Raw genomic sequence first — 24,890 nt, 5'->3', positions numbered from 1 at the left:
TTTATACAGGGAGATAACACACAAACGTTGATCTGTTTATACAGGGAGATAACACTTAAACATTGATATGTTAAACAGGGAGATAACCCATACACATTGATTTGTTTAAACAGGGAAATAACCCACAAACATTGATATGTTTATACAGGGAGATAACCCACAAACATTGATATGTTTATACAGGGAGATAACACACAAACATTGATATCTTTATACAGGGAGATGACACAAACATTGATATGTTTATACAGGGAGATAACACACAAACATTGATATCTTTATACAGGGAGATGACACAAACATTGATATATTTATACAGGGAGATAACCCACAAACATTGATATGTTTATACAGGGAGATAACACACAAACATTGATATCTTTATACAGGGAGATGACACAAACATTGATATGTTTATACAGGGAGATAACACACAAACATTGATATCTTTATACAGGGAGATAACACACAAACATTGATATCTTTATACAGGGAGATGACACAAATATTGATATGTTTATACAGGGAGATAACACACAAACATTGATTTGTTTATACAGGGAGATAACCTTACAAACATTGCTATGTTTATAAGAAACAGGGAGATTACCCACAAACATTGATTTGTTTAAAGTTTTTGGTCAAAGGTAGTTTTTGATAAAGTCCAATCAACTTGACACTTAGTTCACATGTTCCCTGTGATATGATCTTTCTAATTATAATGCCAAATTAGAGTTCTGACTTCAATTTCAGGGTCCACTGAACATAGAAAATGTGTCTGTCCCACTTCAGGTTAAAGTTTTTGGTCAAGGTAGAGTTTGATGAAGTTGAAGTCCAATCAACTTGAAACTTCTTACATATGTTCCCTATGATATGATCTTTCTAATTTTAAGAGTTTTGACCCCAATTCCCGGTCCACTGAACATAAAAATGATAGTGGGAGTGAGGCATCCATGTACTATGGACACATTCTTGTATTTTCTGTTGTGCATTGTACAGGGAAAATTTTCATGAAAGTTTTCTTTGCTTTAATAATTTTAGGGAATGATCATTTATGCCTCAGTGAATATGTTACCTCAATAGGCCAGTTCCAGGATTCGGTAGTTAGTTGAATCTGTCATATGACTTCCATCACCACATGACTATAATGTAGGCATCGTCACTTCCAACACATGTTGAGCAAACGGGTAAAAAAGTTTGATCGTATATTGCACGAAATATTTGGAAAATTTAATATTTAATAAGTTGGTCAACCTCCCTTAAGTGGTATGGGAATTAAGATTACGTACTTACGGAACATAAATTATTTCTGAACTACCCTGCAGAATTACGATTCTGAAAATGCTTAAAACTTTAATAGAGTAGGGATACAGGCACGCCTTCTATCTGGTAAATGACGTCATAAAGGCGTGCACAATTGAGGATATTTTCCGGTGAAAGACATGATTCCAGAAATAGCCTGTCAATTGCATGCAGCGACACAAGTCTATTTGTCTAGTTCAAAGTTACCTTAAGGAGGTGTGGTATGATAAACAATGATACAATTATTCCTAGACAATAGGACAAAGATATAAACAATTACAGGTCGTCCAACAGCCTTCAATAATGAGCAAAACCCATGCAATATGATAATAAGGAGGTGTGGTATGATTAACAATGATACAATTATTCCTAGACAATAGGACAAAGATATAAACAATTACAGGTCATCCAATAGCCTTCAACAATGAGCAAAACCCATTCCATATACTCATCTATAAAAAGCCTTGATATGATATTTAATATTGTTCTTTATGTGTGTCTTAATGCTGGTAAATAGAACTTTTGACATTCTTAGGTCTGGGAAAGTGCAATAGATGTTCTGGTGTTCGATGGAAAGAGTCACAACCTGTTTGTAGAATACATTTGTACCTCATTGAGGTATGTGATCAGATCTTCAAGGTTTTGAGTTCAGTTCGTTAACTTCTAATAGCCCAGAAAAGTTGAGATAAATGACTGTTTCAATGCTATTATTATTTAATTAAAATTAGTATCTGAAAATATTAGGTCAGTAGTTTACAATCAATAAATACATTTGGCAGTAACAATAATACCTCAATAATAACTCAACAGTATATATTGAATATATTTTTTCTTTTTTATATTTAGACTATAATGGAGAATTGGAATGAGGTAAGCTTTACTTATTAGTCTACTTGTCAGGTGTTGTTTTGTTCCCCATTATGGTACAATTATATACAAGTATGTGGTAATTTGAGATAAAACTAGTAGAATTCTAGGTGAACTACAAAACTACTTATTCAAAGAACACAGAGCAAACAAAAAAATACAAAAATGGTACAAAGACAGGTGCACTTAAAACATTTGACACTTCTACTTATTACACGGGTGACACTTGCACTCATGCAGATATCCTAGTAACTTGATATATATCCTCTAAGGTTAGAGTGTCAGTAACTTACATCGGAAGGCTCTGCTTATTATTATAGGTTACAGTGTCAGTTATTACATGGAAAGGCTCTGCTTATTATAATAGGTTAGGGTGTCAGTAACTTACATGGGAGGGCTCTGCTTATTATTATAGGTTAGAGTGTCAGTAACTTACATCGGAAGGCTCTGCTTATTATTATAGGTTACAGTGTCAGTAACTACATGGGAAGGCTCTGCTTATTATTATAGGTTAGGGTGTCAGTAACTTACATGGGAAGGCTCTGCTTATTATTATAGGTTAGGGTGTCAGTAACTTACATGGGAGGGCTCTGCTTATTATTATAGGTTAGAGTGTCAGTAACTTACATCGGAAGGCTCTGCTTATTATTATAGGTTACAGTGTCAGTAATTACATGGGAAGGCTCTGCTTATTATTATAGGTTAGGGTGTCAGTCACTTACATCAGAAGGCTCTGCTTATTGTAATAGGGTAGGGTGTCAGTAACTTACATGAGAAGGCTGTGCTTATTATTATAGATTAGGGTGTCAGTAACTTACATGGGAAGGCTGTGCTTATTATAGGTTAGGGTGTCAGTAACTTACATTGGAAGGCTCTGCTTATTATTATAGGTTAGGGTGTCAGTAACGTACATGGTAGTGCTCTGCTTATTATTATAGGTTAGTGTCAGTAACTTACATGGGAAGGCTGTGCTTATTATTATAGTTTACAGTGTCAGTAATTACATGGGAAGGCTGTGCTTATTATAGGTTAGGGTGTCAGTAACTTACATGGGAAGGCTGTGCTTATTATAGGTTAGGGTGTCAGTAACTTACATGGGAAGGCTGTGCTTATTATTATATGTTAGGGTGTCAGTAACTTACATGGGAGTGCTCTGCTTATTATAATAGGTTAGGGTGTCAGTAACTTACATGGGAGTGCTCTGTTTATTATAATAGGTTAGGGTGTCAGTAACTTTCATGGGAGTGCTCTGTTTATTATAATAGGTTAGGGTGTCAGTAACTTTCATGGGAGTGCTCTGCTTATTATTATAGGTTAGGGTGTCAGTAACTTACATGGGAAGGCTGTGCTTATTATAATAGGTTAGAGTGTCAGTAACTTACATGGGAGTGCTCTGCTTATTATTATAGGTTAGGGTGTCAGTAACTTACATGGGAGTGCTCTGCTTATTATAGGTTAGGGTGTCAGTTACTTACATGGGAAGGCTGTGCTTATTATAATAGGTTAGGGTGTCAGTAACTTACATGGGATTGCTCTGCTTATTATAATAGGTTAGGGTGTCAGTTACTTACATGGGAGTGCTCTGCTTATTATAATAGGTTAGGGTGTCAGTTACTTACATGGGAGTGCTCTGCTTATTATTATAGGTAAGGGTGTCAGTAACTTACATGGGAAGGCTGTGCTTATTATAATAGGTTAGAGTGTCAGTAACTTACATGGGAGTGCTCTGCTTATTATTATAGGTTAGGGTGTCAGTAACTTACATGGGAGTGCTCTGCTTATTATAGGTTAGGGTGTCAGTTACTTACATGGGAAGGCTGTGCTTATTATAATAGGTTAGGGTGTCAGTAACTTACATGGGATTGCTCTGCTTATTATAATAGGTTAGGGTGTCAGTAACTTTCACGGGAGTGCTCTGCTTATTATTATAGGTTAGGGTGTCAGTAACTTACATGGGAGTGCTTTGCTTATTATAGGTTAGGGTGTCAGTTACTTACATGGGAGTGCTCTGCTTATTATAATAGGTTAGGGTGTCAGTTACTTACATGGGAGTGCTCTGCTTATTATAATAGGTTAGGGTGTCAGTTACTTACATGGGAGTGCTCTGCTTATTATTATAGGTAAGGGTGTCAGTAACTTACATGGGAAGGCTGTGCTTATTATAATAGGTTAGAGTGTCAGTAACTTACATGGGAGTGCTCTGCTTATTATTATAGGTTAGGGTGTCAGTAACTTTCATGGGAGTGCTCTGCTTATTATAATAGGTTAGGGTGTCAGTAACTTTCATGGGAGTGCTCTGCTTATTATAATAGGTTAGGGTGTCAGTAACTTACATGGGAGTGCTCTGCTTATTATAATATGTTAGGGTGTCAGTAACTTACATGAGAGTGCTCTGCTTATTATAATAGGTTAGAGTGTCAGTAACTTACATGGGAGTGCTCTGCTTATTATTATAGGTTAGGGTGTCAGTTACTTAAATGGGAAGGCTGTGCTTATTATAATAGGTTAGGGTGTCAGTAACTTACTTGGGAGTGCTCTGCTTATTATAATATGTTAGGGTGTCAGTAACTTACATGGGAGTGCTCTGCTTATTATAATAGGTTAGAGTGTCAGTAACTTACATGGGAGTGCTCTGCTTATTATTATAGGTTAGGGTGTCAGTTACTTACATGGGAAGGCTGTGCTTATTATAATAGGTTAGGGTGTCAGTAACTTACATGGGAGTGCTCTTATTATTATAGGTTAGGGTGTCAGTAACTTACATGGGAGTGCTCTGCTTATTATAATAGGTTAGAGTGTCAGTAACTTACATGGGAGTGCTCTGCTTATTATTATAGGTTAGGGTGTCAGTTACTTACATGGGAAGGCTCTGCTTATTATAATAGGTTAGGGTGTCAGTAACTTACATCAGGGACTAAACTTAACGCTCGCCCGGGAGCCCGAGGCGACCAGATTTTCGTCTGGGCGAATATATTTAGTCATCATGGTCGCCCAGCTAGCGACTGTAAAAAAATTGAAGTAAATCCCATTTGTACCCTTTCCCCCGCGATATTAACAAAGACTGTTCCCAAAAGGAAACCTGTTTGTCTTATCAAAGCAATATAGAAATATAGAGTATTTCCGAAAACCAGTAGGTTATTTCTAATAACTGAACCCAGTCGAACAGCTATGTTTTCAATCCGGAGTCACGATGTTGCATATATATATACCTTCTTCTTTCCGCATGTTTTCTTAGTTCTACGATTATTTAATTATTGAACAGTGTTTTCTATTTTACTTTTCAATAAGCATCGTGAAAGGAATGTTTTCTTATCGTCCTGTGAGTCATTACAAGCCTGTGTTAGACGGTAACTTGTTCCTGAATCGCTTTTTACAAAAATATTAAACAAAAGACGAAATTTAAAATCTCGTAAATAAAAATCCCAACAACTAGTTTGATTTCCAATCTTCATTAAAAACTTATTGAAAAATATATTTTGATCAACACTATTAGAGGATGGCTTGGATTGAGATAATATTTCATGTTCAAAGAAAGAGCCATATTGTCTAAAGGTCAACAGGAAGTTGAAAATTTGAAGGGAGATAATTTTGTTAGGAAACAACCTAAAATAAATATTGTCAAATCTTATGATACATTTCTGGTGGCAATCATTCAAATATTATAATGGTTACCACAGAAAACATTTTCAAGACTACAAGTAGGATTTCACAATAAGGCTTCATTAGAAAAACTGTTTTGTTTCATACCATGAACATACATTTAAAGAAGAATCAAAGAAGTTTGTATTTGAACATATATATGAAGACTACTTCCTGTTTTACTTCTTGTATGAATGATCCTCCTTACGTGGGAGCACTTAACAAATGTACAAGTTTGTTAACATAAACATCAAAATGATTTGCTTTGCTTCATAGTATGATAATTTGATAAAAAAAAAATCTGACTGGAACCAACATCAAGAACATATTAATTTCTGAATAAGGTTTAAATACAACTAATGTTCTCCAGCTGAGCCTATAGCTAGCAATATTCAAGGTAATTTATACAATCCCGGTTATTGCGCTAAAGTGCCCTTTCAGAAAACTAGCACCCTTCTGCCCTGAGATTTAAGCTGGAACACTGTTAGTAAGTATATACTAAGTAATTTTCAGTTTTGTTTTATTTTAGTATAAATATTAGTGGGCTCCTAAAATTTTAAGCGGGCCCCTGAAAAAAATATCTTAGGGGCCCAGCTGGCCCCTAGAAAAAAACAGTTAAGTTTAGTCCCTGTTACATGAGAGTACTCTGCTTATTATAACAGGTTAGAGTGTCAGTAACTTACATGGGAGTGCTCTGCTTATTATAATAGGTTAGGGTGTCAGTAACTTTCATGGGAGTGCTCTGCTTATTATAGGTTAGGGTGTCAGTAACTTACATGGGAGTGCTTTGCTTATTATAATATGTTAGGGTGTCAGTAACTTACATGGAAAGGCTCTGCTTATTATAATAGGTTAGGGTGTCAGTAACTTACATGGTAGTGCTCTGCTTATTATTATAGGTTAGGGTGTCAGTAACTTACATGGGAGTGCTCTGCTTATTATAATAGGTTAGGGTGTCAGTTACTTACATGGGAAGGCTGTGCTTATTATAATAGGTTAGGGTGTCAGTAACTTACATGGGAAGTCTCTGCTTATTATAATAGGTTAGGGTGTTAGTAACTTACATGGGAGTGCTCTGCTTATTGTAGGTTAGGGTGTCAGTAACTTACATGGGAGTGCTTTGCTTATTATAGGTTAGGGTGTCAGTAACTTACATGGGAAGGCTGTGCTTATTATAATAGGTTAGGGTGTCAGTAACTTACATGGGAGTGCTCTGCTTATTATAATAGGTTAGGGTGTCAGTAACTTACATGGGAGTGCTCTGCTTATTATAATAGGTTAGGGTGTCAGTAACTTACATGGGAGTGCTTTGCTTATTATAGGTTAGGGTGTCAGTAACTTACATGGGAAGGCTGTGCTTATTATTATAGGTTACAGTGTCAGTAACTTACATGGGAGTGCTCTGCTTATTATAATAGGTTAGGGTGTCAGTAACTTACATGGGAGTGCTCTGCTTATTGTAGGTTAGGGTGTCAGTAACTTACATGGGAGTGCTTTGCTTATTATAAGTTAGGGTGTCAGTAACTTACATGGGAAGGCTGTGCTTATTATAATGGGTTAGGGTGTCAGTAACTTACATGGGAGGGCTCTGCTTATTATTATAGGTTAGGGTGTCAGTAACTTACATGGGAGTGCTCTGTTTATTATAATATGTTAGGGTGTCAGTAACTTACATGGGAGTGCTCTGCTTATTATAATAGGTTAGGGTGTCAGTAACTTACATGGGAGTGCTCTGCTTATTATAATAGGTTAGGGTGTCAGTAACTTACATGGGAAGGCTCTGCTTATTATAATAGGTTATGGTGTCAGTTACTTACATGGGAGTGCTCTGCTTATTATTGTAGGTTAGGGTGCCAGTAACCTACTTGGGAGTGCTCTGCTTATTATCATACAATACTGAGCGGCAGTTTAGTTACACAAAAACATTTGAATCAGTATTGAGTAGCTTTAAGTTTTTTCACTTAGAAATTTATCGAATAATTTGAGTAAAAATTAAGTATGAGTGTCTACTCTGTAAAATTCTTTCCAGTAGTAGACAGTGTATTATGTATGTAGTGCCTTCAGAATCATTGTTTACAATGTCAAATATGTAATTCATTGCATTGGTCTATAGTGTTATTTGAAAAAATATTGGACAATTTTACTGAATAAAAAAAATACAGAAGTTCTCTCCCCTTGCCATTGTTAAGTTCATGTGAGTTGAATAAGACATATCTATTTTGTGGTATGAAGTGCCAACTGCTACAACACACAATTTTAATCCAAAAGTGTTTTGTTCTTGTTCAGTTACAGTCTCATTACTTTATTATAATACACATCTACACATATTCAATGTACAAACACTGATATAATTTTCTCTTTAAGTAAGTAAAGAGAGATTTCTACTATCTGATATAAAAAAAGGATGAGAAAGTACCTAGGGGCAATTAAAGGACTAAGTGAATAAAAAACACAACTACATGTCTTAAAAAGGACAAAATTAGGGGCAGTTAAAGGACCAAGTGAATAAAAAACACAACTACATGTCTTGAAAAGGACAAAAGTAGGGGCAATTAAAGGACAAAGTGAATGAAAAACAAAACTACATGTCTTAAAAATGACAAAAGTAGGGGCAATTAAAGGACTAAGTGAATGAAAAACACAACTACATGTCTTAAAAAGGACAAAAGTAGGAGCAATTAAAGGACTAAGTGAATGAAAAACACAACTACATGTCTTAAAAAGGACAAAAGTAGGAGCAATTAAAGGACTTAGTGAATGAAAAACACAACTACATGTCTTAAAAAGGACAAAAGTAGGGGCAATTAAAGGGCTAAGTGAATGAAAAACCCAAGTACATGTCTTAAAAAGGACAAAAGTAGGGGCAATTAAAGGACTTAGTGAATGAAAAACCCAAGTACATGTCTTAAAAAGGACAAAAGTAGGGGCAATTAAAGGACTTAGTGAATGAAAAACACAACTACATGTCTTAAAAAGGACAAAAGTAGGGGCAATTAAGGGGGTTCGCGGGTCTAAATCATTTATATAGGATTTCTCTATATTTTTCTATAAACGAACTTTATCTTATAGTTAATAGAAAAATAAAATAAAAAAATGGGGTCACCGTTCATTTGCGCTCACAATCTGCCTTCGAAAGAAGCATACATTGTTGTAAAGGTGCTTTTTTTCTGTTGAAGTAATAGGAGAAAGAAAGGTAAATATCGAAATAAAAAAAGAAATTTATTACAGAAATCGCTCAAATTTTACAATAATTTAGTTTAAGTACAGCTTATATGGAAATTATATTAAAAAAGATAGGTCACCGATGAGTTGAAAAAGATATTTCAATTTTAAAGCCAAAAAATGGCATTTTTCCACCAAAGGGAGATAATTTGGAACTTTTTCAATGATGTATACATTTTAAAAGTCATCTGGGGCCAACACGAATTGATTGTTTTGAAAGAATTTTGTACCATATGATAAAGTAACAATTACAAAAGGAAATAAATAAAATTTGTAATGAAAAACAAATGTTTGATTTTTTCCTGAAATTTTTATACCCTCGAGCCTCCTTAAAGGACTAAGTGAATGAAAAACACCAACTACATGTCTTAAAAAGGACAAAAGTAGGGGCAATTAAAGGACTAAGTGAATGAAAAACACCAACTACATGTCTTAAAAAGGACAAAAGTAGGGGCAATTAAAGGACTAAAAGAATGAAAAACAAAACTACATGTCTTAAAAAGGACAAAAGTAGGGGCAATTTAAGGACTAAGTGAATGAAAAACACCAACTACATGTCTTAAAAAGGACAAAATTAGGGGCAACTAAAGGACTAAGTGTATTACATGTCTTTAAAAGGACAAAAGTAGGGGCAATTAAAGGACTAAAAGAATGAAAAACAAAACTACATGTCTTAAAAAGGACAAAAGTAGGGGCAATTTAAGGACTAAGTGTATTACATGTCTTTTAAAGGACAAAGGTCAAAGTCCAGAAAACAATACAAGAAAGAAAAATCAAGGACATGCCAAATCTAGTCAATGATTCTATAAAAAAATAATTTTTCGAAGGTTAACAATTTTTGTTTTTCTTGATAATATAAAATGCATAAACTCCAACAATATATTCAATGTAAAATCTATGATGTATGTACATGTAGTCATAGCTAAACAGAAGAATACATTATTATTACCTAATTTACAATCTATCTCTTTTTACTTACAGAAACTTATTACAGCTGCTAGAGATGGAGATGGAGAAGCCTTAAAATTAAGCCTACAGAATGGTGCAGACATTGATGATCAAGATTAAATTTAATTTCTATGTTTTACTTACAGAAACTTACTACAGCTGCTGGGAATAGAGATATAGAAGCCTTAAAATTATGTCTACAGAATGGTGCAGACATTGATGATCAAGATTAAATTTAATTTCTATGTTTTACTTACAGAAACTTACTACAGCTGCTGAGAAAAGAGATATAGAAGCCTTAGAATTAAGCCTACAGAATGGTGCAGACATTGATTATCTAGATGTAAGTAAAATAGTCACATTCAAAACTACCTTAATTTAATACTTCATAGAAAAATCATTTAAATATGCGTTGTCTTATGGTACATGTAACTTAATAAAGTAAAACCGTGTAAAACTACAAGTATAAAACACACAACTACAAATTACTTTAGAACATAACATTGTACATAAGCAGTATAAAACACACAACAAGAAGTAACTTCAGAACATAACAAATTTTACATAAGCAGTATAAACATACAGCTTCAAGTTACTCCAGAACATAACAGATTGTACACCAGCAGTATAAAACACACAACTGCAACTTACTTCAGAACATAACATTGTACATAAGCAGTATAAAACACACAACAAGAAGTTACTTCAGAACATAACAAATTTTACATTAGCAGTATAAACATACAGCTTCAAGTTACTCCAGAACATAACAGATTGTACACATGCAGTATAAAACACACAACTACAAATTACTTCAGAACATAACAGATTGTACATCAGCAGCATAAAACATACAAATACAAGTTACTTCAGAACATAACAGATTGTACACCAGCAGTATAAAACTCACAACTACAAATTACTTCAGAACATAACAGATTGTACATCAGCAGCATAAAACATACAAATACAAGTCACATTAGAACATAACAGATTGTACTTAAATATTATAAAACACACAACCACAATACCATAACAGATTGTACATAAACAGTAAAAAATTAACAAGTACAAGTTACTTCAGAACATAACAGATTGTACACCAGCAGTATAAAACACACAACTACAAGTTACTTCAGAACATAACAGATTGTACACCAGCAGTATAAAATGTACAACTGCAAATTACTTCAGAACATAACAGATTGTAAATCAGCAGTATAAAACGTACTACAAGTTACTTCAGAACATAACAGATTGTTCATAAGCAGTATAAAACACACAACTACAAGTTACTTCAGAACATAACAGATTGTACATCAGCAGTACAAAAATCGTAACATAACAGATTGTACACAATCAGCAGTATAAAACACACAGCTACAAGCTACTTGAGAACATAACAGATTGTATATCAGGCCTCTACAATAACTTTTGTCCTGTAGGACAAGTACATACCAAAATTTACTTGTCCGAATAAAATTGTTACTTGTCCAAACAATTTCTATTAAAATAACCTTTTTACATTTTTAATTGATTAAAGGATCAAAACAAATTTAAACAATATAACAGAATTTGATGTATTTCTTTTGGAATACTTTTCAAAAATATGAGTCAAGTATAACTGCGAAACTAGTCATGTCACAGGAATTAGGTTCTAGTTTTCATCTATGCCAGTCTCATCAGTTTCTTCAGAACATAACAGATTGTACATCAGCAGTATAAAACATACAAATACAAGTTACTTCAGAACATAACAGATTGTACATAAGCAGTATAAAACACATAACTACAAGTTACTTCTGAACATAATATAATAATATATCTGTATGGAAACTGATATTTATATCATTATACTCTCATTAATTGTTTTTGTTTGTTTTGAATTATAGTTGATAAAGTTCTTGCTTTGAATATTTACAAGAACATTTTTTACACCAAGGTTTTACAGTGGATGTAAAACAAATATCACACATGTATGTTATTGCTTCACTTTGACCACATTCCTTAATATATACAAAATTATGTTGTTAATTAGACAGGGTTAATGGACAACAAATATTTGTAAGAATCATATAAAGTAGGGTCTCATTTTGTTCGTCTCCTTGTACTAAATCAGGAAATGTAACTATTTTTCATATTTCTTTGAAAAAGTTACTTTTTAAAAAATTGATCATTATTCTGAATCATGTTAATCAGACAGATTTAATCATTATATTAACAAATACTTGTTAGAATTATATAAACTGAGATGTTATTTTACTCAGAGAATTGTAATGAAACCATTAATGTAAATATTTTGTTCATTTCTTAAAAAAAACCAAAAAAAAAATTAACATCATGACAGTTCTGATGGAAGTTTGACATCTCACCAAAAAAACATGTTGTTTATTTGTTGTTTATGATCAATATAAATACAAGTGTGACTGGTCATTTTATTCAGTTTTGACCACTGATTCATGTGATATATATTTTGTTGATATTTATTACACAACATTGTCCAGTTTATCAGACAAGTTTTGATGTCAGTTGTATTATTCCAGGATGATGGACGGACAGCATTAATGTGGGCTGCCTGGGAAGGACACCTGGAGGTCTGTAGTCTCCTCATTGATAGAGGATGTAAGATCGACATCACAACAGTATGTTATCTACTTAGTCTGATCACATTACTATTAATCTACACAAAATCATGTTGTTAATTAGACAGGTTTAATGAACAAATATGTGTAATAATTATATCAAGTGGGGTCTCATTTTACTCGTATTATTGTTCTGAATCAGAAAATATAACTCCTTTTCATGTTTCTTAAAAAAGATATTTTATTAAAATGAACAATTATACTGAATCTACACTAATTCCTGTTGTTAATCAGACAGTTTTAACAAACAAATATGTGTAAGAATCATATAAAGTGGGGTCTCATTTTACTTGTTTTGTTCTACTGAATCCATTGATATAATTATTTTACACATTTATTGAAAAAAATATTTTTTTAAGATATCAGGTTTAATGGAAGTTTTGACATTTCACAACAAAACATGTTTATTTATTGTTTATTTACAATATAAATACAAATGTGACTGGTCATTTTATTCAGTTTTGACCACTGATTCATGTGATATATATTTTGTTTATATTTATTACACAACATTGTCCAGTTTATCAGACAAGTTTTGATGTCAGTTGTATTATTCCAGAGAGGTGGAGAGACAGCATTAATGATTGCTGCCAGTGGAGAACACCTGGAGGTCTGTAGACTCCTCATTGATAGAGGATGTAAGATCGACATCACAGATGTATGTTATCTACTTAGTCTGATCACATTACTATTAATCTACACTAAATCATGTTGTTAATTAGACAGTTTTAATGAACAAATATTTGTAATTATTATATCAAGTGGGGTCTCATTTTACTCATATTATTGTTCTGAATCAGAAAATATTACTCCTTTTCATGTTTCTTAAAAAAAATATTTCATTTAAATGAACAATGATACTGAATCTTCACTAAATCATGTTGTTAATTAGACAGCTTTAATGAACAAATAAGTGTAATATTTATATAAAGTGGGGTCTCATTTTACTTGTTTTGTTCTACTAAATCCTTTGATATAATCATTTTACACATTTATTGAAAAAAATATTTTTTTAAGATATCAGATTTTATGGAAGTTTTGACATTTCACTACAAAACATGTTTATTTATTGTTTATATACAATATAAATACAAGTGTGACTGGTCATTTTATTCAGTTTTGACCACTGATTCATGTGATATATATTTTGTTTATATTTATTACACAACATTGTTCAGTTTATCAGACAAGTTTTGATGTCAGTTGTATTATTCCAGGGAGTTGGAGAGACAGCATTAATGAAGGCTGCCTGGTTAGGACACCTGGAGATCTGTAGACTTCTCATTGATAGAGGATGTAAGATCGACATCACAGATGTATGTTATCTACTTAGTCTGATCACATTACTATTAATCTACACTAAATCATGTTGTTAATTAGACAGTTTTAATGAACAAATATGTGTAAGAATCATATAAAGTGGGGTCTCATTTTCCTTGTTTTGTTCTACTGAATCCATTGATATAATTATTTTACACATTTCTTGATTTTTTATTTTTTTTTAAGATATCAGGTTTAATGGAAGTTTTGACATCTCACAACAAAACATGTTTATTTATTGTTTATATAGAATATAAATACAAGTGTGACTGGTCATTTTATTTAGTTTTGACCACTAATTCATGTGATATATATATTGTTTATATTTATTACACAACATTGTTCAGTTTATCAGACAAGTTTTAATGTCAGTTGTAGGATATGTTGTATATTATTGATAACAAAGTATTGTACATAATATTTACATGTTATTTGGTTATATTATAGATTGTTGGAAGAACAGCTTTACATAATGCTGCTGAGGAGGGACATCTACAGATCACAAGATGTCTGGTAGAACAAGGAAGTGCCAGCCCATTGGTTACAACACATGAGGTAATATTTTATAGTATATGCCCAGTGTTCAACTATTAAGTATTAAATCACTCAAATGATGTAAACAGATATAGGAGGGTATGGATGGGGTATACAGATATAGGAGGGTATGGATGGGATATACAGATATAGGAGGGTGTGGATGGGGTATACAGATATAGGAGGGTATGGATGGGGTATACAGATATAGGAGGGTGTGCATGGGATATACAGATATAGGAGGGTGTGGATGGGGATACAGATATAGGAGGGTATGGATGGGGTATAATGATATAGGGGGGTGTGGATTGGTCATACAGATATAGGAGGGTGTGGATTGGTAATACAGATATAGAAGGGTGTGGATGGGGTATACAGATATAGGAGGGTGTGGATGGGGTATATAAATAAAGGAGGGTAAGGATGAGGTATACAGATATAGGAGGGTGTATATGGGGTATACAGATATAGGAGGGTGTGGATGGGGTATACAGATATAGGAGGGTGTGGATGGGGTATATAAATAAAGGAGGGTAAGGATGAGGTATACAGATATAGGAGGGTGTATATGGGGTATACAGATATAGGAGGGTGTGGATGGGGTATACAGATATAGGAGGGTGTGGATTGGGAATACAGGTATAGGAGGGTTTGGATGAGGTATACAGATATAGGAGGGTGTGGATTGGGAATACAGGTATAGGAGCGTTTGGACGAGGTATACATATATAGGAGGGTGTATATTGGGTATACAGATATAGGAGGGTCTGGATTGGGTATACTGGTATAGGAGGGTGTGGATGGGGTATACAGATATAGAAGGGTGTTTATGAGGTATACAGATATAGGAGGGTGTGTATAGGGTATACATATATAGGAGAGAGTGGATGTGGTATACAGATATAGGAGGATGTGGATGGGGTGTACATATATAGGAGGGTGTGGATTGTGGTATACAGATATAGGAGGGATTGGAGGGTTATACAGATATGGGAGGGTGTGGAACGGGTATACATATATAGGAGGTTGTGGAGGGGGTGTACAGATATAGGAGGGTGTGGATGGTGTATACATATATAGGAGGGTGTGGATGGGGTATACAGATATAGGAGGGTGTAGATTGTGTATACAGATATAGGAGGGTGTGGATGGGGTATACATATATAGGGTGGTGTGGATGGTGTAAACAGGTATAGGAGGGTGTTGATTTGTTACACAGATATCGGAGGTTGTGGAGGGGGTGTACAGATATAGGTGGGTATGGTGTGGGTATACAGATATAGGAGGGTATGGATGGGTTTACAGCAGATTAGAAAATCATGAATGGAAGAAGAAAAAATGAAAATGGAGAGAAATCGGTAAAAAATTAATGAATAGAAAAGAATTGGGTGCAAAAATATAGAAAATAGCGAACAATATTGGGGTGTTAAAAATATAAAGAACTGTCAATAATGTGTCCACAAAATTAGAAAAGATAGTTAAAAATGAAGACCCCCAAAGTCCTCCACACCCTCATGTAGACATAAGGATGCATTTACCAATCTTCAAACGGCAAAGAAAATTATAGGACAAAAAAGAGTTAAAAGCCTATTTAAAGTCTTCACAAAATTGTGAAAAATAATCTGAATGTCGTCTCATGAGTTATATATATATATGGTAAGCATCTGTTAAGATAAAAAAAATCACCACTTAGCTGCTACTGGTCTTACCTATTAATCTGTGTTAAAAAGTCTTCTTTGTAGTTAACAGATGAAAGTAATATAAAGATTTGTCTGTATTTCAGGGTGAGACTCCATATGATCTAGCAGCAAAAAGCAAAAAGAGGCAGTATGAAGAAGTGATGGAATACTTACAGGTACACATGCTTTAGAATAACAAATGCTTACACTCAGAATAAATCGATATAAAGCGATTTACAAAATGTAGAGGGATAAAAAACTAAATACCATTAAAGGGAAGACACACAAAACATGAAGAAGTGATGGAATACTTACAGGTACATATGGTGTTAAATTACATATGCTTACAATGAATCAAGTAGAAAATAATTTACTAAATATAAAGAAATATAAAACTCAGAAATCAAATATCACAAAACCAAGATACTTCAAGAGAGAAATCTTAAAAAATTAAACATTCTTTATGTCTTGATCACAAAATTTAAATTATAATGCAATTTATTGATCATCACGATTTTGATTGGACAACATCATACATTTGCATATTTACTATTTTACAAACTAACTGGTATCTGCTTGTATTCCGCTACACTTGAACAAAGTGTTGTAGTCGGAAGGGAACCAGTTTACATACTTTATTTTATTTACAACAAAAATGTTGACCTGTCCATAGAAAGGCTTGTATAGTCTGCGGTTTTATTCTCCAAAATCGGACCTTCCAGAGGGGGTGCGGACTATAGAGTACAATAAGCAAGAAATAAGAGAACAAGTTCAATTTCGCGGCGAGGTGGTTGTTTACGTTCCGCCATCATTGATATTGTAGAGGGCGCTCTCATCATTTTTCAAACTAATAATTTTAACTCATCCATATTAATAAGTTATTTCTATTTAATATCAAATTAAAACTGGTTAATATAAAAACTAAACCTTTCATTACAAACAGGGATGGGCACGATTACTGACAAATGTAATCGATTAATAATCGATTACATGAAGGAATTTTGTGCAATCGATTAATAATCGATTATTCAAATTTTAGTATGTAATCGATTACAATCGATTACTTTATCAAAAGTAATTACATTACTTTTCGATTACTTTCAATTACATGCTCAACATTTTACCAAAAAATCACAATTATATTGCTCAACATTTGTATAGCATTTGTATAGTGGAAATTAAGAACTTTATCAAATGCATCATTTAAAGCATGTTTCTAAAAGAGGGACGAAAGATACCAAAGGGACGGTCAAACTCATAAATCTAAAACAAACTGACAACGCCATGGCTAAAAATGAAAAAGACAAACAGAAAAACAATAGTACACATGACACAACATAGAAAACTAAAGAATAAACAACACGAACCCCACCAAAAACTAGGGGTGATCTCAGGTGCTCCGGAAGGGTAAGCAGATCCTGCTCCACATGCGGCACCCGTCGTGTTGCTTATGTGATTACAAATCCGGTAAATTATAAGTTAATAGCTGTTATTATATCAAATCTCTTAATGAAGATAAAAAATATTTCAAAAATCTTGAAATTTTTACTTTCAACATAAATGAAAGATGTCATCGCATTGCAACTATCACTTATTCATAACTAATTGTTTTTCAAAAAATTTCTATCTTACTGACTTCAGTTAGCTTTTTTGTTTTTACGCTTTAAAAAAAAAGATTTTAGCATAGTTAATTATAATGTTTTAGGAAATATAAAAAAAAGTAGAATAATAAGTTAGTTCAGCTAATTTTTAAGATCAAAATTTATTTTTATAATGACATGCATAATTTAAACCTTTTGTTTGGATAACCACCCTAATTACAGATTATTTAACTGCCACTGGAGTACAATTTATAACCTGGGGCTAAATACTGTAAATTTCCTTCTTAATTAGACATAAGATAATTGAAATAAAAACAAGCTATGTTTGTTATTGATTAGAAGACTTTGATTATGTTATTAGGAAAGGCAAGAATGTTGTTAAGATTTGTTGACTTGTCCAATCAAATTATATACAAAATATGTTTATAGTGTCTAAGAACTATTTTTTTATTGTGTCAAAGGGATACATGTATCTATTTCTAAAAAGAATTGCAATGCATTGCCATTGCCATTGGTTCATTAATGTTAAAAGGATTTCTTATTCTTTTTTAATTCATTTTATATACATGTATATCATAACATTTAAGAAATCAACTAATTATCTATTTTAAGCTTTAATTTCAACTCTGATTGAAAAAGATGTTTTCATGAAATAGAATTCAAATAAACTTTAAGTTACTACTTTTAAAAATGTATGACATAACATAACAAAAGACAGGCAATTTTCTTATTTCAAATCTATTTTATTATTTTAATATTAAAGCTCTTGAATTATTGACAAGCACATACATTCATTTGGGATCTGGTTGCTCACAATGCAGCTTGAGACAATAGACAGAAATAAGGCAGTTGCTTAACTCTCAAGTATTGTTGATGCATAGTATTTTATCTGTACTTCAAAGTGATAACATACATATTTTCCTCTGAAATAGGTTGTTTTTTCATCAAACTATTTTACTAAAGTAATCGAAATGTAATCGAAAAGTAATCGATGATTACATCCAATTTTTTGCTGTAATCGATTAAATTACGATTACATGTAATCGAAATTCTCTTTGATTACAGATTACTGTCGATTACTTGAAAAAATGTAATCAATTACAATCGATTACGATTACAGATTACCATTACCCCATCCCTGATTACAAATTTCTCGTTTCTTTTCAATGCATTTGAAATAAACTGGTATCTGCTAGATTGAAACGATACAAACATAGTAAAAAAGTCAACCGTAAACCAGCTTAAAATTTGTAAACTACAAAACGTAATCGGTTATTGTTCATTCTGTTTTGATGTTTCATACCGACTTATATGGTTTGTATAAGCTTAAGACTCTTCAAACATTAATGTGATAGGTATAATAAAGACTGTTTTACAAGAGGATGGAACTGTTTTACTTTCAAAGTCGTATTATCGTGATATCTGTCGTGTACGGAATTCGACTCTCACCAGTTAATTTCTTCTTTTACACATGCTTTTTAAACTTCCTGTTTAAACATCGCAAGTTTCAAAATTGTTTTTTAAGTGAATTTAACTTATTTTAACAATCATGAAGCGTTCTAGAATTATTTTTAAGCAGTTTCTACTTCTGTTTGACGATGGAAAACGGGTTTTCTCAAGAAAATACCGCAATTGATCGCAGAGGATTTGAAATGTACAAGTCAAATCGGCATCTAGTCAAATCGGCACCTATTTGAAGTCAATTTAGCATCCAATAATATTTGTTATAATATTTTCTATTCAGTTGATTAATAACTTTTACCAAGTACATAGTTACTATGCTGTTGTGTATAAAGGTAAACAACGAAGCCCTTACCCAAGCTGTTATTTTAACAATGAGACAATTAGAAAAATAAAATGGAAAACTATGAATCCCTTTCAATAAATCAAACTTTCATGCCAAATAATTAGCAAATTTAAGGTGGTTTTTTTTCTTCAGGAAAGTTTATACAGCATTAAACCAACAATCCTGTAAAATGCTCAACTGGTTAAAAAATGCATAAAGAATATCCAATACCTCATATATATGATTAAAAATACACATTTAGTTGAGAAAAATAAATATATACTAATGTACATGAACCCCCAAAAATGTGAAAGTTAATGTTTTTGGACAATCCCTTCCTTAGGTATTTAACTCTTTTTGCTTAAAATACTGTTAAAAATATATTTAACATGGGTGACAAATTGACTATATCAGGTGTCGATTTAACCAGGTGCCGATTTGACTATACCGGGTGCCAATTTAACCAGGTGCTGGTTTGACTAGAATTCTTTGAAATTACCTGGGTTTCATTAGACCTTTGATAACAGTAACAAAAAGATTATTTACTTAAAATTTTGTGGAGAGAAGGGGGTTTGGACTATGTACCAGTGAGAAATATACAGGCCTACGGTATTTATTTGTACAATTCAGGTAGTCTTGACCTATTCATTTGTCTTTAAAAAAACCAGCCAGTTGTCATCTTCACTTCACACACACACACATATATATATATATGAATATCAATTATATGCTTACGAGACATGTAGCATTGTTAAACTAATAATTGTATGTGCAAATCAAGACTTGCATAAAAAATATCCCAATATTAGAGACAGTGGCGTCATTTTTCCTCAGAGCTTTCAGCTCTTTGATTCAATTCAGGAATTTATTATCATATGATTTCTTCATTATTCAATAAAATTCGCAAATGTCTTTTATTTCATATTTTAGAGCGAACAAGACGAGAGCAAGTTTTCTTGATTTTTGATATTTAATTGTTTTTGGTTATTGACTTAAGGATGTACAGCGCCAGGTGGGCGGCTGCCAAAGACTGTCCGTTCATTAACATGAAAAAGCTTTGACAAAATCTTTTCAAATTAAGATATGTTGTTTCCTGTGACTAAATGAAGGTCAAGTTCAATTTTCACGATTTGAGCTGTTTTCGTTGTTGAGTTGTTGTCCTTTCAGTAACAAAAGTGATTTTTACTATGAATTTGAGCTATTTCCCTTTGAACAGAAATGGTGTAATTTATAAGTAATTTCTATGTCATTTGGTCTCTTGTTTATTTTGAGTTATTTCCCTTTGAACAGAAATGGTATAATTAATAATTAATTTCTATGTCATTTGGTCTCTTGTTTATTTTGAGTTATTTCCCTTTGAACAGAAATGGTATAATTAATAATTAATTTCTATGTCATTTGGTCTCTTGTTTGTTTTGAGTTATTTTCCTTTGAACAGGAATGTTTTAATTATTAGTATCTCATCAATAATAGAATTCTTGGGTTTCTTTAATATGCTTATTCTAAAAATGTACTTAGATTTTGGATATTGGACCATAATAGGTTAAGGGGGTACCCAACACTATACCCCAAAAAAATCCTGTTGTTTAATTTTTCTTAATTTTTTTTCATTGATAAACTAGGCCAACCTAAACATCTTGTAAAAATTTTAGAAGGTTAAATATGTTAAATTTTCTAAAATTTAATCCTAAATTGACAATAGCATAGCTAATAATGATAGCTGAGGTGAATATTAGTTCACTGATACCCTTTTTAGCTCACCTGGCCTTAAAGGCCATGTGAGCTTTTCTTATCACTTGGCGTCCGTCGTCGTCGTCGTCTGTCGTCGTTAACAATTTTTCAAACATCTTCTCCTCTGAAACTACTGAATGGATTTGAATGAAACTTAGCATGATTGTTCCTTAGTATATCCTGCACAAAATGTGCGCTTCGATTTTTGATCCGTCAAAAAACATGGCCGCCGTTACTTAAATAGAACATAGGGGTCAAATGCAGTTTTTGGCTTATATCTCAAAAACAAAAGCATTTAGAGCAAATCTGACATGGGGGTTAAAATGTTCATTAGGTCAAGATCTATCAGCCCTGAAATTTTCAGATGAATCAAACAAACCATTGTTGGGTTGCTGCCACTTAATTGGTAATTTTAAGGAAATTTTGCAGTTTTTGGTCATTATCTAGAATATTATTATAGATAAAGATAAACTGTAAACAGCAAAAATGATCAGCAAAGTAAGATCTACAAATAAGTTAATATGACCAAAATTGTCAATTGACCCCTTAAGGGGTTATTGTCCTTAAATGACAATTTTTCACAATTTGTTCATCATATTTGCTAACTTTAAAAAATCTTCTCCTCTGAAACTACTGAATGGATTTGGTTAAAACTTAGCATGATTGTTCCTTAGATTATCTTGCACAAAGTGTGTGCTTTGATTTTTGATCCGTCAAAAAACATGGCCGCCATTACTTAAAATAGAACATAGGGGTCAAATGCAGTTTTTGGCTTATATCTCAAAAACAAAAGCATTTAGAGCAAATCTGACATGGGGGTTAAAATGTTCATTAGGTCAAGATCTATCAGCCCTGAAATTTTCAGATGAATCAAACAAACCATTGTTGGGTTGCTGCCACTTAATTGGTAATTTTAAGGAAATTTTGCAGTTTTTGGTCATTATCTAGAATATTATTATAGATAAAGATAAACTGTAAACAGCAAAAATGATCAGCAAAGTACGATCTACAAATAAGTTAATATGAACAAAATTGTCAATTGACCCCTTAAGGGGTTATTGTCCTTTAATGACAATTTTTCACAATTTGTTCATCATATTTGCTAACTTCAAAAAATCTTCTCCTCTAAAACTACTCAACTTAATTCAACCAAACTTCAACTGAATGATCAGTAAGGTGTTTAAAATAAAGTATGTGCTTAATTTTTGATTTCGTCAAAAAACATGGCCGTCATGGCTAAAAATAGATCACAGGGTAAAATGCAGTTTTTGGCTAATATCTCAAAAACTCCAGCATTTAGAGCAAATAAGACAATATGTTAAAGTATTTATTAGCTCAAGGTCTACCTGTCCTGTAATTTTCAGCCGAATTGGGTAACTGGTTTTTCAGGTATAATGCCCCTGAATTGATGATTTTAAAGAAATTTTGCAGTTTTTGGTTATTATCTTGAATACTATTATAGATACAGATAAACTGTTAATAGCAAAAATGTTAAGCAAAGTAAGATCTACAAATAAGTCAATTTGACCAAAATTGTCAATTGACCCCTTAAGGAGTTATTGCCCTTTAAAGACTTTTTACACAATTTGTTCATCATGTTGACTTACTTTAAAAAATCTTCTCCTTTGAAACTGCTGTATCAATTTCAGCCAAACTTAGGCTAAATGAGTTTCAGAGTATCTAGTATAAATTTTATATTTCATTTCCTTGTATGTCAAGAAACATAGCTCCTATGGCTAAAATAGAACATAGGAGAAAATGATTTTTTTTTGCTTTTGAAGAAAATAGGACGATTCAAAGAACATTTAAATAAATTGAAAAGCCAAAATAATCATTGATGAGAGATTTAACCAAAAAAATTAAGGTGAGCGATTCAGGCTCTTGAGAGCCTCTTGTCTTGTAAGTTTTTTATTTTGTCCGAACTTTAATAGGGGAACCAGAATCTGCCCCGAAAAGTGAATGCTGTGCTTCTAGTATTTGAAGAAGATTTTTTTTTTTTAATAAAAAATGTGTCGTTTAATTTTTTCATAAAACTAAGCATTTGTAGTGCTATACTAGTCGGTTGTTCTTGCAAATTTTTTTTAAATTTTAACCGTTAGATTTTTTGGTATTTAAGTTTGAAATACGCCCCACCCTCAAATTGGTTCATAAAATAAGAGCAAAATCTATTCAAAAAGTACATAATGGCAATATTTGTTTTTGTCTTTTGAACTAGGCCTTAGATATTTGGCATGTGGATGTATCATAACGAGGTTAAGTGTCTTGCATCAAGATGACCTTTGTGTGACCTTCAAATGTGACCTCAAGGTCAACTCTATGTTTTTTTTCGTGAAAAACAACCATGTAGGCCACAACTTCTTCACCTTTTGACCTAGGCCTTACATCTTTGGCATGTGGATGTATCATCATGAGGTGGTGAGCCTTCTTAGAATTTTGACCCTCATGTGACCTTGAACTTTGACCTCAAGGACGATAATTTTGTTTTTTGGTAAGAAACACTTGTACCGGCCATGACTTTTATGAAGTTATGAATTCATATTTATTTTTAAAAATCATAATACACAAGCTTTAATCGACCATACAACAATATAGACACATTTCATGACATGTCAACCCATTCCATGCACACGGAATACATAATGGACATGTAGTCACATAAAATTGTTTGAAAAAGAGATAGTTTCCATTGAAGCGCAGTGTACGTACTTAACTACTCAACAGAAAGTAAAGTGAAAACTTCCTAGGAATCAAACAGTAGGAGTAGTTATTATATACCAATAATGGGACAGACGGAAGGACAGACGGGCAGGGGTAAAACAATACCCCCCTACTTTCAGTTGCAGGGGCAAAAAAAGGATGTAACTGATTTTTGATTTGAGATACATGCAGTTGAAGTTAAAAGCATGACACGTAAAAAATACCTATGATACAAAGGGAAAAGCTTTAAAGTTGGCAGATGCTTTACATGATCAAGATTTTCAATTTATTGGTCTACAGATTCAAAAATATACAATTCAAAACTTAAGAACAAAACTATTCGTGCAAAGAACCACGCCTTATAATGAGAGGTGAAATAGAGCTGACTGTGCAAAATCCTTATACTGTGTAATCAAGTTCGTTAAACTTAGAACTGTTTTTTAGTATTTCTGCAGAGGTTATGAAAATTAGATACAACTGGTTTTTACTTAAAAGCACGGCAGTTACACTATTTATTTTACATTATTTTTTGGGACCCTTATTATTATAGAGAATGATTACTCTATTCAGTAATAATCTTGAATTGATAGTTGAGAAGAAACATTTTCACTTGTCACTTGCAATAACACCACAGTTTCGTTTTTATGCCCCACCTACGATAGTAGAGGGGCATTATGTTTTCTGGTCTGTGCGTCCGTCCGTCCTTCCGTCCGTTCATTCAGGTTAAAGTTTTTGGTCAAGGTAGTTTTTGATGAAGTTGAAGTCCAATCTGCTTGAAACTTAGTACACATGTTCCCTATGATATGATCTTTCTAATTGTAATGCCAAATTAGAGTTTTAACCCAAATTTCACGGTTCACTGAACATAGAAAAATGATAGTGCAAATTTCAGGTTAAAGTTTTTGGTCAAGGTAGTTTTTGA

The 24,890-nt window shown here is 32.8% G+C and overlaps 1 protein-coding gene across 1 annotated transcript in view; it reads left to right on the top strand.

The window, feature by feature from the left end:
- Positions 1-24,890, top strand: part of LOC143053777 (uncharacterized) — a 65,667-nt gene that overhangs the window by 10,935 nt on the left and 29,842 nt on the right. Inside the window, exons 4-10 of the mRNA XM_076226558.1 lie at positions 2,149-2,172; positions 10,238-10,321; positions 12,522-12,620; positions 13,180-13,278; positions 13,838-13,936; positions 14,388-14,495; positions 16,258-16,329. Of these exons, the coding sequence (XP_076082673.1) occupies positions 2,155-2,172; positions 10,238-10,321; positions 12,522-12,620; positions 13,180-13,278; positions 13,838-13,936; positions 14,388-14,495; positions 16,258-16,329 (579 nt within the window). The 5' untranslated portion in view covers positions 2,149-2,154. The remainder of the gene's footprint in view (positions 1-2,148; positions 2,173-10,237; positions 10,322-12,521; positions 12,621-13,179; positions 13,279-13,837; positions 13,937-14,387; positions 14,496-16,257; positions 16,330-24,890) is intronic.

This window comes from Mytilus galloprovincialis, chromosome 12 (assembly GCF_965363235.1).
Source record: "Mytilus galloprovincialis chromosome 12, xbMytGall1.hap1.1, whole genome shotgun sequence".
Classification (NCBI taxonomy): Eukaryota; Metazoa; Mollusca; class Bivalvia; order Mytilida; family Mytilidae; genus Mytilus; species Mytilus galloprovincialis.
Note: the sequence above shows the minus strand (reverse complement) of the source record. Positions and strands in the feature narration are given on the sequence as shown.